Source organism: Camelus dromedarius, chromosome 24, assembly GCF_036321535.1.
Source record: "Camelus dromedarius isolate mCamDro1 chromosome 24, mCamDro1.pat, whole genome shotgun sequence".
Classification (NCBI taxonomy): Eukaryota; Metazoa; Chordata; class Mammalia; order Artiodactyla; family Camelidae; genus Camelus; species Camelus dromedarius.
The window spans coordinates 11,396,421-11,410,201 of NC_087459.1; the positions used below are offsets into that span (position 1 = coordinate 11,396,421).

General features: G+C 37.0%; 1 protein-coding gene across 4 annotated transcripts in view; it reads left to right on the forward strand.

Moving 5' to 3' along the window:
- Window positions 1-13,781, forward strand: part of LOC116151742 (ankyrin repeat domain-containing protein 26-like) — a 64,181-nt gene that overhangs the window by 26,692 nt on the left and 23,708 nt on the right. For 3 of the 4 annotated variants that reach the window (XM_064478439.1, XM_064478441.1, XM_064478442.1), the window contains 10 exons: window positions 558-618; window positions 703-890; window positions 2,155-2,284; window positions 2,689-2,750; window positions 5,263-5,356; window positions 7,782-7,810; window positions 8,000-8,072; window positions 9,850-10,104; window positions 11,706-11,779; window positions 13,009-13,659. In XM_064478439.1, coding sequence (XP_064334509.1) covers window positions 558-618; window positions 703-890; window positions 2,155-2,284; window positions 2,689-2,750; window positions 5,263-5,356; window positions 7,782-7,810; window positions 8,000-8,072; window positions 9,850-10,104; window positions 11,706-11,779; window positions 13,009-13,659 — 1,617 coding nt within the window. The remainder of the gene's footprint in view (window positions 1-557; window positions 619-702; window positions 891-2,154; window positions 2,285-2,688; window positions 2,751-5,262; window positions 5,357-7,781; window positions 7,811-7,999; window positions 8,073-9,849; window positions 10,105-11,705; window positions 11,780-13,008; window positions 13,660-13,781) is intronic. The other variant, XM_064478440.1, reaches the window with a different exon arrangement.

Consider the following 13,781-nt stretch of genomic DNA (forward strand, 5'->3'; position numbering starts at 1 on the left):
TTTTTATTCCTCTTTCTTAGAAGTAGCTGAATTTGAACAATCATTTGTCTTCAGCTTTTTGGCAAATGGAATAGAAGTAGCTTATCCTGTTTGCTGTTACTCATCCAAATAAGATACTGCTAAAAAGTAAACTCTCATATTTCCCCCATGAGAGATCATTCACACATACATAAGTCATGCAAGCACATTTCAAAATATAACAGTTACTTTAAATTTCTTAATGTTAGTTTTTTCAATAGGACTCTAAACTATCAGGGATAAGTTTTTGTTCTAGATCATTTTGGTCAAGAATGTCATCTAATGGATACCATAGTGTTGTATAATAATCAATGAGGGGTAAAGAAAGTAACATTTTGGGACCCCGAGGTCATCTCTCATGATCCTCACCCCATGAGAATACGTAGGTTGGTAAATGACAGACCCAGGACTTGAATCCATATCTGAATGACTCCGAAGCCAGCGCTCTTTGTGTTAGATCATCTAGGAATGGGGAATGTTATAATTACTTTATTCAATTTCATATTTGTTGTTCTTAAAGCTGTTATTTTCTTCTCTAGAAAGTCCGGCATCCAAGATTCGCAAAGCTAATTCAGGCCTGGGGAGAACCCGTGATAAACAGTAAGTTATTTGAAGACTGTCTTTTTGTGTTTTCACTGGTGAGAAATTATAGATAATTTCATCTACCATACCTTGTCGCTACAGCAGAGGCAAAAGATGGTGTTTTGAAACCAGGAACTAGCACCTTCTTTGAGGACAATAATTCTAATAATGAAAATGAAGATCCAGTTAGAACCTTTTCCCCACCATCAAGTGAAGTTTCAGACTTCTCTCATCCTGCCTCCCCAGCACCAGAACCTCTCACGTCTTCAGCAGTCCTTGGTGTTACAGAGGTAAGTCGTTTTGTTTTTAACTTTTCCCTCCTGTGCTTTTTCACTTACCGTCCCCCTGATTCTCATGGGGATGAAAAGGATCCTACAGAGGAATGGAAGTCCTCAAGATCACAATAGAAAACAGTGTGATAACAAGAGAGGTACACGTGCAGGACTGAGATTTGTAAAGTTTGGTGGCATAAACAGTTCTCAAATATGCCATTAAGAAAGGAAAGAATAAGAAAGCAACTGGAAAGAACAGCTGGATGAATATGAAGATGGGCAGGGGTACAAAGGGGAAGGATTCATCTAATAAGGACAAGACGAATGAGTGTCAAAATGAGAGAGATTATTATACAAACACAGCAGAAATAGTGGGGTTAAGTGAGAGCAGGAAGTCTATAGTACAAATTATGATAGAAATTACCTCAAATTCAAATTAAGAGAGGGAAAATCAGGTCATGGAAAAAAGTGCTCAGACTCTTCTGAAGGACATATAGCTGATTTTATGAACAACAGAAAGAAAATTTGATCCTCTCCTTTTTTCTTTTTGGTTATAGAATTTTGTTTTTTAACTCAAATGTAGTTGATGTACAGTATTGTATGAGTTACAGGTGTGCAGTAAAATGATTTGGTTATACATATATATGCATATATCTAATTCTTTTTCTTTCTTTTCCATTGTAGTTGTTTGTGAGATATTGAATATAGTGCCCTATGGAAGTTAGTTTTAACTTGAAGTTATTTCTTTTTTTAGAAGTCCTCACATTTAAATTGATGAAGTGATGTCTTATATTTAATCTAGGAAATTTTGTCTCTCCATTCCAACCCCAGTAACTGTTCTAGTTTTCCATGTGACTTATCATGCTGTTTCACACCTCGACCTTTGGCTCAGGCTGCCCTTTTTAGAACCCCCTTCACATCTGCTCTCTGCACAGGGTCTGTCTTTTAAGACACAGTCTGGTCTTCCCAGCATTTCCTGAGCTATTGACATGCAGCAAGTCTCTTCTCTCCTTTGTGCCCTTACTGTATCTGTTCACTGCAGGTGTAGAGCTGCTGAATGATACTTGTCTGTGTTGATTCATTTTCATGTGTCTCTGTCTCCCCTAGAATATAGAGCAGAATCTGTCTTTTATGTATATTGCCAGCTTCTCCCAGGATAATGCCTATGATGTGATGGATGCAGTAAATATATGTTCTCTTCCTGACTGATTGAATGACCAGGTGTAGGAATATGATGTTTTCTGAAGTTGGGTTTTTGTTACATTTTGTTTTGTTTTTATAGGAAGAAGCAACAAAGCCGAAAACTGGGGGGAAAGAGAATGGCACTCGGACTATTAACAGTGTTCTAAAGGAGCAAGCAGATCATAGCAAATTGATTCGTGTTGATGGAGCACACAAAGGTGACAGAGGTGGTAAGTCAGTGAGCATCTATGGATTTTCTTCTCTGCTTAAAAGCTAATGAGGTTGGAGGGGGGAGGGTATAGCTCAGTGGGAGAGCGCATGCCCAGCATGCACGAGGTCCTGGGTTCAATTCCCAGTACCGCCATTAAAAAAAAAAAGCTAGTGTAAAAAATGTAAAGTGTGTAGATCCAAATATGATGTCCATTTCTTCTCAAGTGTTTTTCTTTTGCCATCTTCTTTCATAAATATCCCAACTACGACCAAGTTTTCTTCCAGAAAATGCTTCAACCCTCTGAAATTCTTTTCTGCCACTTTATTTTATTGACATATTCATGAATCAAGATAGACTTATATATATATTTAACTTCCTAGCAGTATGTGTTCTCATTAATGTATCTGTGACTGCATTTTGTAGATGCAACTTCAGCATTAGGATTAGAAGAAAAGGAAGATGTCGAATCACCCTTGGATTCTGAGGTGCTGCCTTCTAGTATTATTTTCAAATATAAGCGTTGCGTGATGTTAAAACATAAATGGAGGGATGTTTTGACTTCACTTTCTCACTTTTGCATTTTCCCAGCCAAATTTTTTCCTCATTTTAACCCACACTTAGTAAAGTCATTCCATGCTACATGTCATAGCACTGCAGAGTGCACTTCTGTTAATTTTTCAGACTCACCTAATGAAACTGGTGTATGTAGTGCAAAAGCCAAGGCTTGGAAGTCACAGGGAATCGGTTTGTGTTCTGAAGTTACCTTTTCTAAAAACTAAAGAAAATAATTCTTGGTCAGCCTGTGACCAGATGTTTGTTTCTTCGTGATAAGTGAATGTGTAAAACTCTTAGTGAGATTCAGAGAGAAAGAGGTTGTACAAAAAAAAAAAAAAAACCCACAAAAAAACGGTGTTTTTGTTTGTTTAACCACTTTGTTCTTGAAAAGACAGTGCCTGTGAATTGAAAGTACCATTATATTTGGATTGTCAAGTAGATCTGCAATGAACATTTCAGGATAAGCAAAAGCATGTGGAATAGTAATAAATATGTGGGGTTAAAATACCAGCAGTTTGGTTTAGTGATGTTTTAATGAGGACAGCCCATTTTGGGTAGGGAAAATAGCGTGCACTGAGTACCTTTATGGCGACTGAACTTGAAGGAAGCTAAGTGCAGGGTGGTGATGACCTATTCCAAGGTGATAGCCGTGGAAAGAGGCAAGAAGAGCCTGAACTCTTGGATCTCGGCAGCTCCTGCCTAGTGGCACAGCACTGTATCTGAAGTCAGCAGAGATAGCATCCTGGTTCTGACCCACTGTGGGATCTTGGAAAAACTTGTCTGACTTATTTGAATGTCAGTGACCTCGTTCAAAAACATGGTACTGATACGTACGTCTCAGGTTATGTGTCATGAACAAAAATGTGGTAACAAGTGTGAAAACACATTGTCAACTGTAAAGGGTGCTATAGAAATGTAAGACAGAATGATCACAGTGGCCACTAGTGACCTAGTGAAATGCTGAGGACACTTTTTTAAAATCTGAAGGACAATAAAATGGGAAAGTTAGAGCGGGCATGGGGATTTCTCATTTGGGGTATGTTGAGTGTTGGTAGACTATTATCGGACATCTCTGATAGGTATATAGTGCTTTGGTACTTGAAGCCCTCTGGGGGTTTTAGGTGTTTTGACCTTAAATAAATTTCTGTTCCTGAACACCAGCTATGCACCAGGCAGTTAGACACTGAATGTAGCAGTTGAGGGGTTAGGCTGTAGTGGCAGGAACAGAAGAACAAGTAAACAGGAACCCTTTATCAGGGACAGTAAGTCCTTCATATAAGGAACGTGGAGAGCGTTAGTTTAGACAACAGTGGGGGAGTTTGTAGTTAGGACGAGGGTGGAGTAAGGGTGGAACTTAGGTAGTCAGAAAAGAGCTGAGTGTGACCAGAGCTGCCAGGTGATGGACAGGAAGGAGCCAGTCACACTTAGGTCCCGGGGAGGGATGTTCCGGACAGAGAGATCAGCGGGTCACATCTGCTCATCACCATACTCCAGCATCTTGGAGTGACCAGGAAGCAGCAAGTGGGTAACCGTCCTTAGAATCACTGTTATTATTGTTGTGTGTAGAAAAGAGAATGTGCATCATAAGGGCCTGGCACATGCGGGTGGTCACTAAGCAGTGTTCTTATTCTTCCCTAAGTAAAGTAAAGCTTATGGTACTTTTTTGAAGAGCTGCATAGCTACATTAAACATTTTTCTGCTGTTAATTTAAACAAATATTTTTCTTTCTATTTTGGTACTTTATTCAACTATTTTCCCTATCAATAAAAGTTTTATCAAATAATAGTTAGATTCTGCTAAGCCTTTGTTTACTGAAATGTAGCAGTTTCCACAGTGTTCTGTTAATACTCAACATGACAGACTCTAAGGCTTCTTTTCATGCCATGTATGTTATTTTAATACTAAAAACAATATCTGTACTAAGAAACATTTTAAACTTATAGCACACTTATTAAAGAATATATTTAAATATGTATATTTTTAATTTTACTTTTTACTGAAGTGTAGTCAGTTTATAATGTTACTTTCAAGTGTACTGCAAAGCAATTCAGTTATACATATAAAAATACATATTTTTTTAAACGTCCTCTTCTTTTGTCGAGGAATGCAAAATGGAATTAGGTGTTTTGAAGTTAATTCTTTGTTGAAATCTGCATGTAAGTCAGTATTTTGTCTGTGAAAATATTTGCTCTAGCTTTCCATGCTCAGTTTACAGAGTCAAAAGCCAACTGAAGATAAAAGATAGACTTGATCTAAAGAGTGTATATGAAATTTTCTATTTAAATGTTTGGGTTTCCAGGATATGCTTATTTTGTTTTTAAGTGTAATTGCTTTTAAAGTAGGAAATTAAAATAATAATAATAAGGTAGGAAATGCAGGTATTTTGTTAGAAAGGAATCAGGAAATCTTTATGCAACTCATTATTAATATTAATTTTAACAGAGTATCTCCGAGATTGAACTACCGAACTGTATCGATCATTTATCTGGAGCTGCAGGTCTAGGAGAAAAAAATACATTAAATGGACAAATAGAAAGTAAGTACTGTATTTTATTAAAAAAAAAGTCATTTTACAGAATGTTGATTTAAAACATGGATTTGGATCTATTCTCTCAGCCAAAGAAAATCACCTGTTGAACATATAGTGAGAAAAAAGAGAAGAGGAAGTATATTGTATATCTTACCAGGTGTCAGCAACAGATTAAACTAGAATGCTGTTTAAGGAGCTCAGTTGTTAGCTTTCTTTCAAGATGCTCTGTGACCTGAGGACAGGCAGGAAACCAGGAGGAGGGAAGAAGGGAGTGAAGAATGAGAGAGGTAGAGAGGAGGGGAGTGAATGAAGGAAAAGGAGGGGGCGGTCCCTGGCAGGAGGTGGTAATGTAGAATAGTTCTTTAGGAGAAGGAAGACAAGAGTGTTTGAAATGAGACGGGTATGAATTGAGCTTCTTCCAGCACCAAAGCTTGTCTGGGAGGCACAGCAGAACGTTCCACTCCCCCGCCCCCCTGACCTTTAGGAAGGCAGCGAGGACTGTGGTACCTGATCACGCAGAGCCGGGTGTGGCTGCCGGTGAGCACAGGCATGTGTGGTCAGCTGTCAATGTCTGGACCTTCGTGTCATGCAGCGTGTTGCTGCCTTATAGGATGGTGTCTCATAGGCCAACAGAAGAGTGGGAAAGAGGAAGAGAGCAGGGTGCATTCCAGGGAGGTCAGGGGATCTGGAGCCTGGTAAAGAGTCCACTGAAAAGTCTGCAGCTCCTGATGCAGCTTTTGGGGAAGTGTTACAGTGAGACGTGTGCAGCTGGATTTCAGAGAGATCAGTTAAGTCCGAGTGCTATAGAAGCAGACTCGGTATAGACCGGGGTTTCTCAAATTTTAGTCACCTGGGGACCCAGTGAAAAGTGCACATTCTGAGCAGTGGGCCTGTGTTTCTAACAAGCTCTCAGGTGAAGCCCTTGTTGCTGGTCTTCAGATCACGCTCAGAAGGTAGACTTGTGTTTAGGGGAATCTGGAAGAAGAGCCACTGGGGAGTTAAAGACAACAGCAACAAGGAAAAGCATGATTTTGTTTTTCTTTCTGAGCACGTTCATAGCCAGAGGGAGGCAAAGAGTTGAAGTAGAAACTAGAGATGTAAGCTACTGCTGCTAAGCAGAGAGGAAAAAGAAGTGGTGGGGATCGTCTGTCAGAAGAATAGAAAAGGGGAAGATTTAAGACCACAGATGTAGAGGTACCTTTGAAGAGGAAAGTGAAAGGAAGGAAGGAGGAAAAAAAGGCAGCAGGTAGGTGATTTTGGAATTGAGGAGGAAACTTGAGAGAACTCCTTTTCAATGGTGTCAGTGTATTTGCACTGAAGGTAGGTTAGATCATTGCCACTCCAGAGAATACTGGAATCAGGAGGGGGCCTAGAATTGGGGTAAACCACAGCCTCTCCTCCTATCAGGCTTCAAAGGTAAATGTTGTATTGGTATTTGTTATTCCAATGAGATTAACTTGAATATGAAGCATTGACTGTGCTTTTTGTTTGTTTGTTTAAGGATAGCTAATTTTTTGATAAGATGGTTGTTTCACAAAAATCCTTGTAAACATTAGCCTGATTTACCAAACCAAACTACTTTTGGAAAGAAAAGAAATTAACAGGGTTCATTCCATAAATGCTGAAGTTGTTATTTTCAGTGAATACTGCACAGGTTTTGAAATATAAAAGACTTTTAGTATCTAATAATTCTGTGGCAATTAAAATTTTTTTTGATCACCAGATTTCAATATTGAAAACTCAGTATACATTCTTTCTTGTATGAGTGGATCAAGAAACATTGATGGCTAGAGGATCCAAGAAATGTAGGCATACCAATAGCCCATGTGGGTATGGGAAAAATATTTTTATGAACTATTATCCTACAAGTGTGTATCCAAGGCGATCAATTCATAACACTTTCTCTGATGAGAAGTGAATTGCACATTCAAATGAACTGCCATCACAACTGTGGACTTCCTAAATTACAGGACGAATTGAAGAGCATGATAAGTACTTGTAGTCTAACGGTGTCAATCGCATTAAAGATGTGCTGTGGCATTTTACGGTCAGCTTTCACATTTGTCTTCTTGGAGCCGTGATTTGTTCCTCTGATTAGAGATCGCTTTTCTCCTTCTCAGGCAGCAAGTTCACACTGGTATATGTACACGTTTCTATTTTATAAATAAGTCACTTGAAACATAATCGTACTTTTGAAATCTTAACTGCATGTTTTGTTAAACCTATATTCCCGTTCTTTATTGAGTATCTATAATGGATTCATGTTTCTGTCTTGTTGCTGTCCTAACTGCCCCTGAAAAACAAAACACCGAAAGCTAACGTGTTCATTTCCAAAGCAAGCACGAGGGTTGCGCAGTACTAACTCTGCGTGAATGGGTAGTTGGCTTTCATATTTACATCTAATTGACTATGTGTCCCTTTTGGCTTTTAGATTCTACTGAAAAATATCCTCACTTGAAGGTAAGAACTTTTATACTTTTATCTTGATTTTTTTTTTTTATTTAGTGAGGGTACTGGGAATTTAGCTTAGGACCTCATGCACTGCTAAGCAGGCACTCTACCACTGAGCTAGACCCTCCCCCCTTGAATGATTACTACAGATTGTATCAAATGTACATTATTAATCGGTGTGTTTCAAAAACCTTTCAGCCTGCAGTTGGAGTGAAAGATTCTGTTCCTAAGAAAACAGGAGAAATGAAGAATTTACAAACATTCAAATCAGGTAAATTCTGCAATACAAATTTAACTCTGAAAAGAAGTACAGTCTTCTTATTGCTAATTCCTTTTATTTCTTCAAATTTAATTGAAAGATGACATAAATAAGGCAGATGTTATTATTGGTATCCATGTTTGAAAAATATATATAAGCTTAAGAAATAGATTTTTAAAATGTCAGCTTTGACTTGGATGTTTCTGTTGAGGTTGGGAGACACTAAAGTGCTCAGCTTGGAGTCCCTATACTCTTCAGGGATTCTGAGAGATTGATTATTAGGTTCTAAGATTTTTCCAGAGTTTTAAAATGCTTAATTGAATTTTAACCTTTACGTAGAGTAAAGCTTCCCTTGCTAACATGTCAGTCATATTTCACTTTAATTATTTCATCTAGTGCTATCACATTGATGATATTTATTTATTTCTGTATTTATTTATTAATGAAGGTCCTAGGGATTGAACCCAGAACCTTGTGCATGCTAAGCATGTGGTCTACCACTGAGCTATTTCCCTAGCCCAAAGGTCTTAAGCCAACTGGATGGTTTGATTAGCGCTCTCTCTCTCTCTCTCTCTCTCTCTCTGTGTGTGTGTGGTGTCTTTGATTATTAAAAATGATGGAAGTAATTAGTCCTACCTTAATGTTTGGTAGATATGATATTTTAAAACAATAATCCTAAAAGTTTTTGGGTTTAGGGTATTTTTTATACTATTAAAAATTATTGAGAATTTTGAAGAACTTTTAAGTGGGTTGTATCTATTGATGTTTAGTATATTAGAAAATAAAGCTAAAAGATTTAAAAAACAAGCACACACAAACATTCCATTCACCATTAGAGCTTTGATGTTATCACATGTCATGTATCTGGAAACCTCCACTGCACCCTTAACAGAGAATGAGAATGAAAATAGCATTCAGTACTATTGTGAAAATAGTTTTGACCTCCTGGACTCCCTAGATGGAGGGAACATGGGGCTTCAGGGCTTCTCAGATGACACTTGAGAAGTGCTGTTTTAAACAGGGTTCATGGATGTGAAATAATAAAGGGGCCCTTGTGATGAAGTGGGCTTTAACGTTCACTTCTACATTTCTCGCCTTTTCTTCTTTAACTTGTCTTAAAAAGTTTGAATCTGACAACTTAAATCTTTTTAAAAAAGGAAAACATTTTTGTTAGATATTTCCTGTCTCATGGCACTCTGTACTCTTTGGATCTGGTTTGTACCTAGATTTACCCTATTTTTATATGGAAAAAATTAGTCACTCAAGGCTATCCTTTCTTATATAAATTTATGATGTTTATCCAAGGCTTAAGGTAAGAATTCTGAAGATATTGGTACATTGAGGAAAGACTGTCTCATTGTAATTTATGTAGTACCATTCAGTAAAAGTTTTCTTAAAGCCCACGTCTCTAGGACTCAATACTGTCATGCATATTTAAACATCCAGTATATGGCTCATTAGACATACATTTTGTTAATGAAAAAATTCATATGTTGAAGAATCATAATTCATAAAGCTCTTACAGAATATAGACTGTTTTATAGAGAGTGATGAGTGAATCCAAATTAGCAGTACTAGAAAATTAAAGGTAGAAAAAAGAGACACAGTGGTTCCCTATATGAACGGCAATGACATGTAAAGTACAACCAGCTGGGAAGGAGCAGTGTGTTTGGGGGAGAGAAGGGCGTGGGGCTGCGGACGTGGGGCTGCTGCTCTGGGAAGAGAATTCGTAAAAGTTAGTCATTTGTATTGTTGTTCACATTCTAATAAGTGGAAACTTTGTTTTCAGGTTCTTCAGACTGGGTTTCTACTAGTTTGAGCCTCAATAATGAGGCTGGTCAAAGAGCCGAGCATTTGAAAGTTGATAAATGTCCGTTAGTATCACGATCAGTGACCGCAAACCAGTCAGCACCCACAGAACTGAGGCAGACGGCCCTGGTAGATAAAGACCGGATGAATATTGGAGCTGTGTCTGTGTCAGAACATGCAGCGCTCCGTGGCCTGTGTGAGTCACAGCTGCCAGAGAACAGAAGCCGCAAAGAAGGTAATAAAGCAGCATAGAGAACTAGCCATAGTCTACCTGTGCGTGGCTTCACCATACTCTGACTTTGCAGAAATCATTTTGTGGCAGGATCTCCTTTGTGTTTACTCCTTTTATGCAACCTACAACCAGACAATACCTTTTGGCATGACATTTATGTTCATTCTCTGACCATAGCAACATATTAAATAGCAAAGAGAATTAGGTGAAAGTAAGTTCGTTCAGAATAGTATTTAGCATGCTCCTGAGAGCAGGTAGGAGGGTGATGTCTAGAGCTTTGTGACTAGTTGGGAAACCTAGGTGGCCATCCAAAGATTCCCTTCTCAAAGTATGGTTTCTTAGCTTTATTTTTATCTAGCTCTGAATTTATAAATATTTGTTATAGCTATATTCAGTGTAACTGAAAAAGCACCTCTGCAACTAAATATCAAAGTATTTCTAGTATATTCTCTGCCTCTTTGTATTTTAGAAGTGGCTTTCCCAGCGGTAGTGGCAGTCATTGGGAATTTGCTACACAGGACCTCCTTCTTAACTGTGTCCACACAGTATATCATCTTGTTTTATTATTTTTAATGGATTGATGGGTCGAAAAGGATATTGGATTTTAAGGAGTGCTTTGTCACTTAAAAATAATATATGGAATATCAATTCTGATTCTTCTAGGATACCCAGTCTGTTGATTAACCACATCTAATATGTGTTCTACTTTATATACCAATTAATTTAGTGCCTTAATCAGTGATATAATCAGAGCTGTAGTAATAAGTCATACAATATTTTTTCTGCTCCTATAGTTTTATCTTTTCTTTCCTTACCTGCAGAATTAATGTTGTATTTACAAAAGATTCTGTTATCTCCTATAGTAGTGACTACAAGCTCTAAACTCAAAGTTTTTCTAATAAATACTGTTTATACACAGATACTTTTAAGAGTTTGTCCTCTACAGCATGGGAGCAAAGAGGATAGACATGTAAAGAAATAGTTTACAGTTCAGCTGGTGAAGACACAGTAGAAAAATCTGTGAAGTACCAAGGTAGCTCCAAGGAAAGAGATCCCTGTGTCTGTGTGGAAAGACAGCTGCAATCCAGGAGGACTTCACAGAGCAGGCTGAGTCTTCAAAGAGGAAAAGGAATCTGTCAGAACAATAGAGGGAAACATTTCAGATTAAGGAAAGATAAAGGCATAAAAAGTAACAGTAATTTTGGAAACCATGAATAACATTGCTCTTGAAGCCTGGTATGTTGTTAAAAAGGTACTGTTAGGAGGTAGAGAATAGAGTCTATCGTGACTTTGTATATTTCTACTGTATTTTTAAATTTTGTTTTTATTTCTCTTTGTCTTGTTCATGTCTGGTGAATCAATTTGTGAGTGAAACTTTGAGATGTTTGTATGCCTTTAATCTGGTAACATCTAGTATTTCCCAAATAGTTTGTTGAAGTTTTAGATAATTAGAAGTATTTCTTAAAGAAGTAAATATCCAGCTAAAGATTAAGCTTAATTTCAACTGTCAATTGATGAAATGTTTTTTCTGTTTTTATAAAGATGGTGCCTTTTATCTAGCTGTTCTAAGTAGTGAATTTTAACTAAGTATATTCATTTTTCAGCAGACCTAGACTTACAAAGGGCATCTGAGGAAGAGCAAGAAAGACTTGATGCGAGTGAAAATAACCACTCACAGGTATGTAAAAATGTAAATTTAAATTTCTTGTTTAATACTGTTTTCTGTGGTTTAATAACACAGTTCAAAAGAAATTGCCTTTCAAACTAGACTTTTAGAGTCAATAAATAATTACTTAATATTTAGTTTTTAATAGCATTTTATCTAATTACAAATGTTAAAGTATTGTTAGGATCTATAATAATTTATAGTTAAACTTTATCCTTGGAATTGAGGCAAAAAACCTTCCTGAATATGGTTTACTTCTTCCATCTTTATAACTTCCTCACATGATGAAGGTGATATCAAATATTAAATCATGTGATATAAGCAGTTGAAATTGTAAATAATATAGCAGTGATGGCCACCGAGTTAGTTTCATGTAAGGAACAGTCATTCCCAGTGGTCCAAAATTTGCAGTTTCAAATTGCAAGTCATTAATGCCAAGATGAAAGATTCTTCTGTCTTGTGATCTCTATGTAATCGATTTCAGAATCTACAATCAGGGAGAGAACAGGGGTCATAGAGTCAACCCAGCTGCCTAGTAAGAGAATCAAACCTTCCACGATTGGACCTTTGCTGTTAGGGAAGAAACAAAAACTTTCTAATTTATTTCATTTCAGGGTAGGAAATCAGTAAATATTATTAAAAATTCTTTTATTCACTCTCACTAGTGAATGTTAGAGTATAATATAACTCAGTGGATGCAGAGAATACGTATTGAGATAGATCACTATCATAGTATATCATTTGCATTAAAATTCAGGAATTTGTTCCTCTTTCTGATGTTAATTGATTTTGGCACCTAATAATTTACAGTTTGCTTATTGTCCAGTTACTAGTCCTTTAAAAAAAATCTTTACATGCACTGGAGGGGCTCACTATTTAAGGTATGAGAGGTGAAATATTTTTTAGTGAGGAAATCTTTGTAATGTTAAAAATCTAATCTCTGATTCTTGGTAGATTTAACATGTGTGAATTGTTTAGTTCAAACAAACAGTGACAAAGTTAGGTTTCTGAGTTCCTATTTTTCTCCTGTTTCAAGGCTAAGGCAAGTTATGTTTCACTTCTCAGTTTGTGACTAGCCAAACATAGATTAAGAAGTTTGTTAAATTTTAATTATTTTCTAATTTTTCTTTATCCGTACTTGACTACTTAAGGATAAATGTGTTTTACAAGCATGTAGTGTGAAAGAAAAGAAATCTGAAGATCAAATCACGCAGATTAATCTTTCACTTGTGCATCTGCAGAAAATGCCTAGAGAACCAGAAATGAATAAGGAACATGACAGAAAGGACATACCTGTGTCTTCAAAACGTTCTTGTGTGGAGAAGCATGAGGACATGTGGGTCAAACAAGGCAAATTCGACTGGAAAAATAATTCAGAACTTATCACAAAGAAGTCAAATCAGAAAATCAGTAAAATCCATGAAAAAGGCAAAATTACTTTTCATCGTAAGGTAGTGTCACTACATGACAACTGTGAACTACGTGGTGACTTAAAGGAACTACCTTCCAACGTGATAGATAATATATTTGATTTTGAGGAAGTAGATGCACCTGGAGCCTCTGTCTCTATAGGATTCCAGGCAGTCTCTGAACACAAAGAGCCCAGTCTTGAAAATGTTTTTCCATTTTATTCCAAGTCTGAGTCAAGAAAGTATGGTTGCCAGTCATCTTCAAAACTTTATTTAAATGAAAATAAGTTGGATGAAAATGGTAAGCCAGACACTGAACACGTTTTTAACAAAACTGAGGAGAGTTTTTGTAATGATAGAGAAAATGAAGTACGGAACCGAGTTCCATTTAAAGTGAAAGAAGACCAAGAATTTGCTACGAAAAGAAAACCGAAAAGGAACCAAAATACTCACTGGAAATCAGACATTGGACATGCACCTCAGGTAAGTGATCCAAAAAGCCTTTTTGGTTTGGGGCTTGCCCGCTCCAGTGAGAAGAAACACATGATTCAAATAAAAAGTCATGATATGCCTGCTGTTTCAATTACTTGTAAGAAAACCAAACC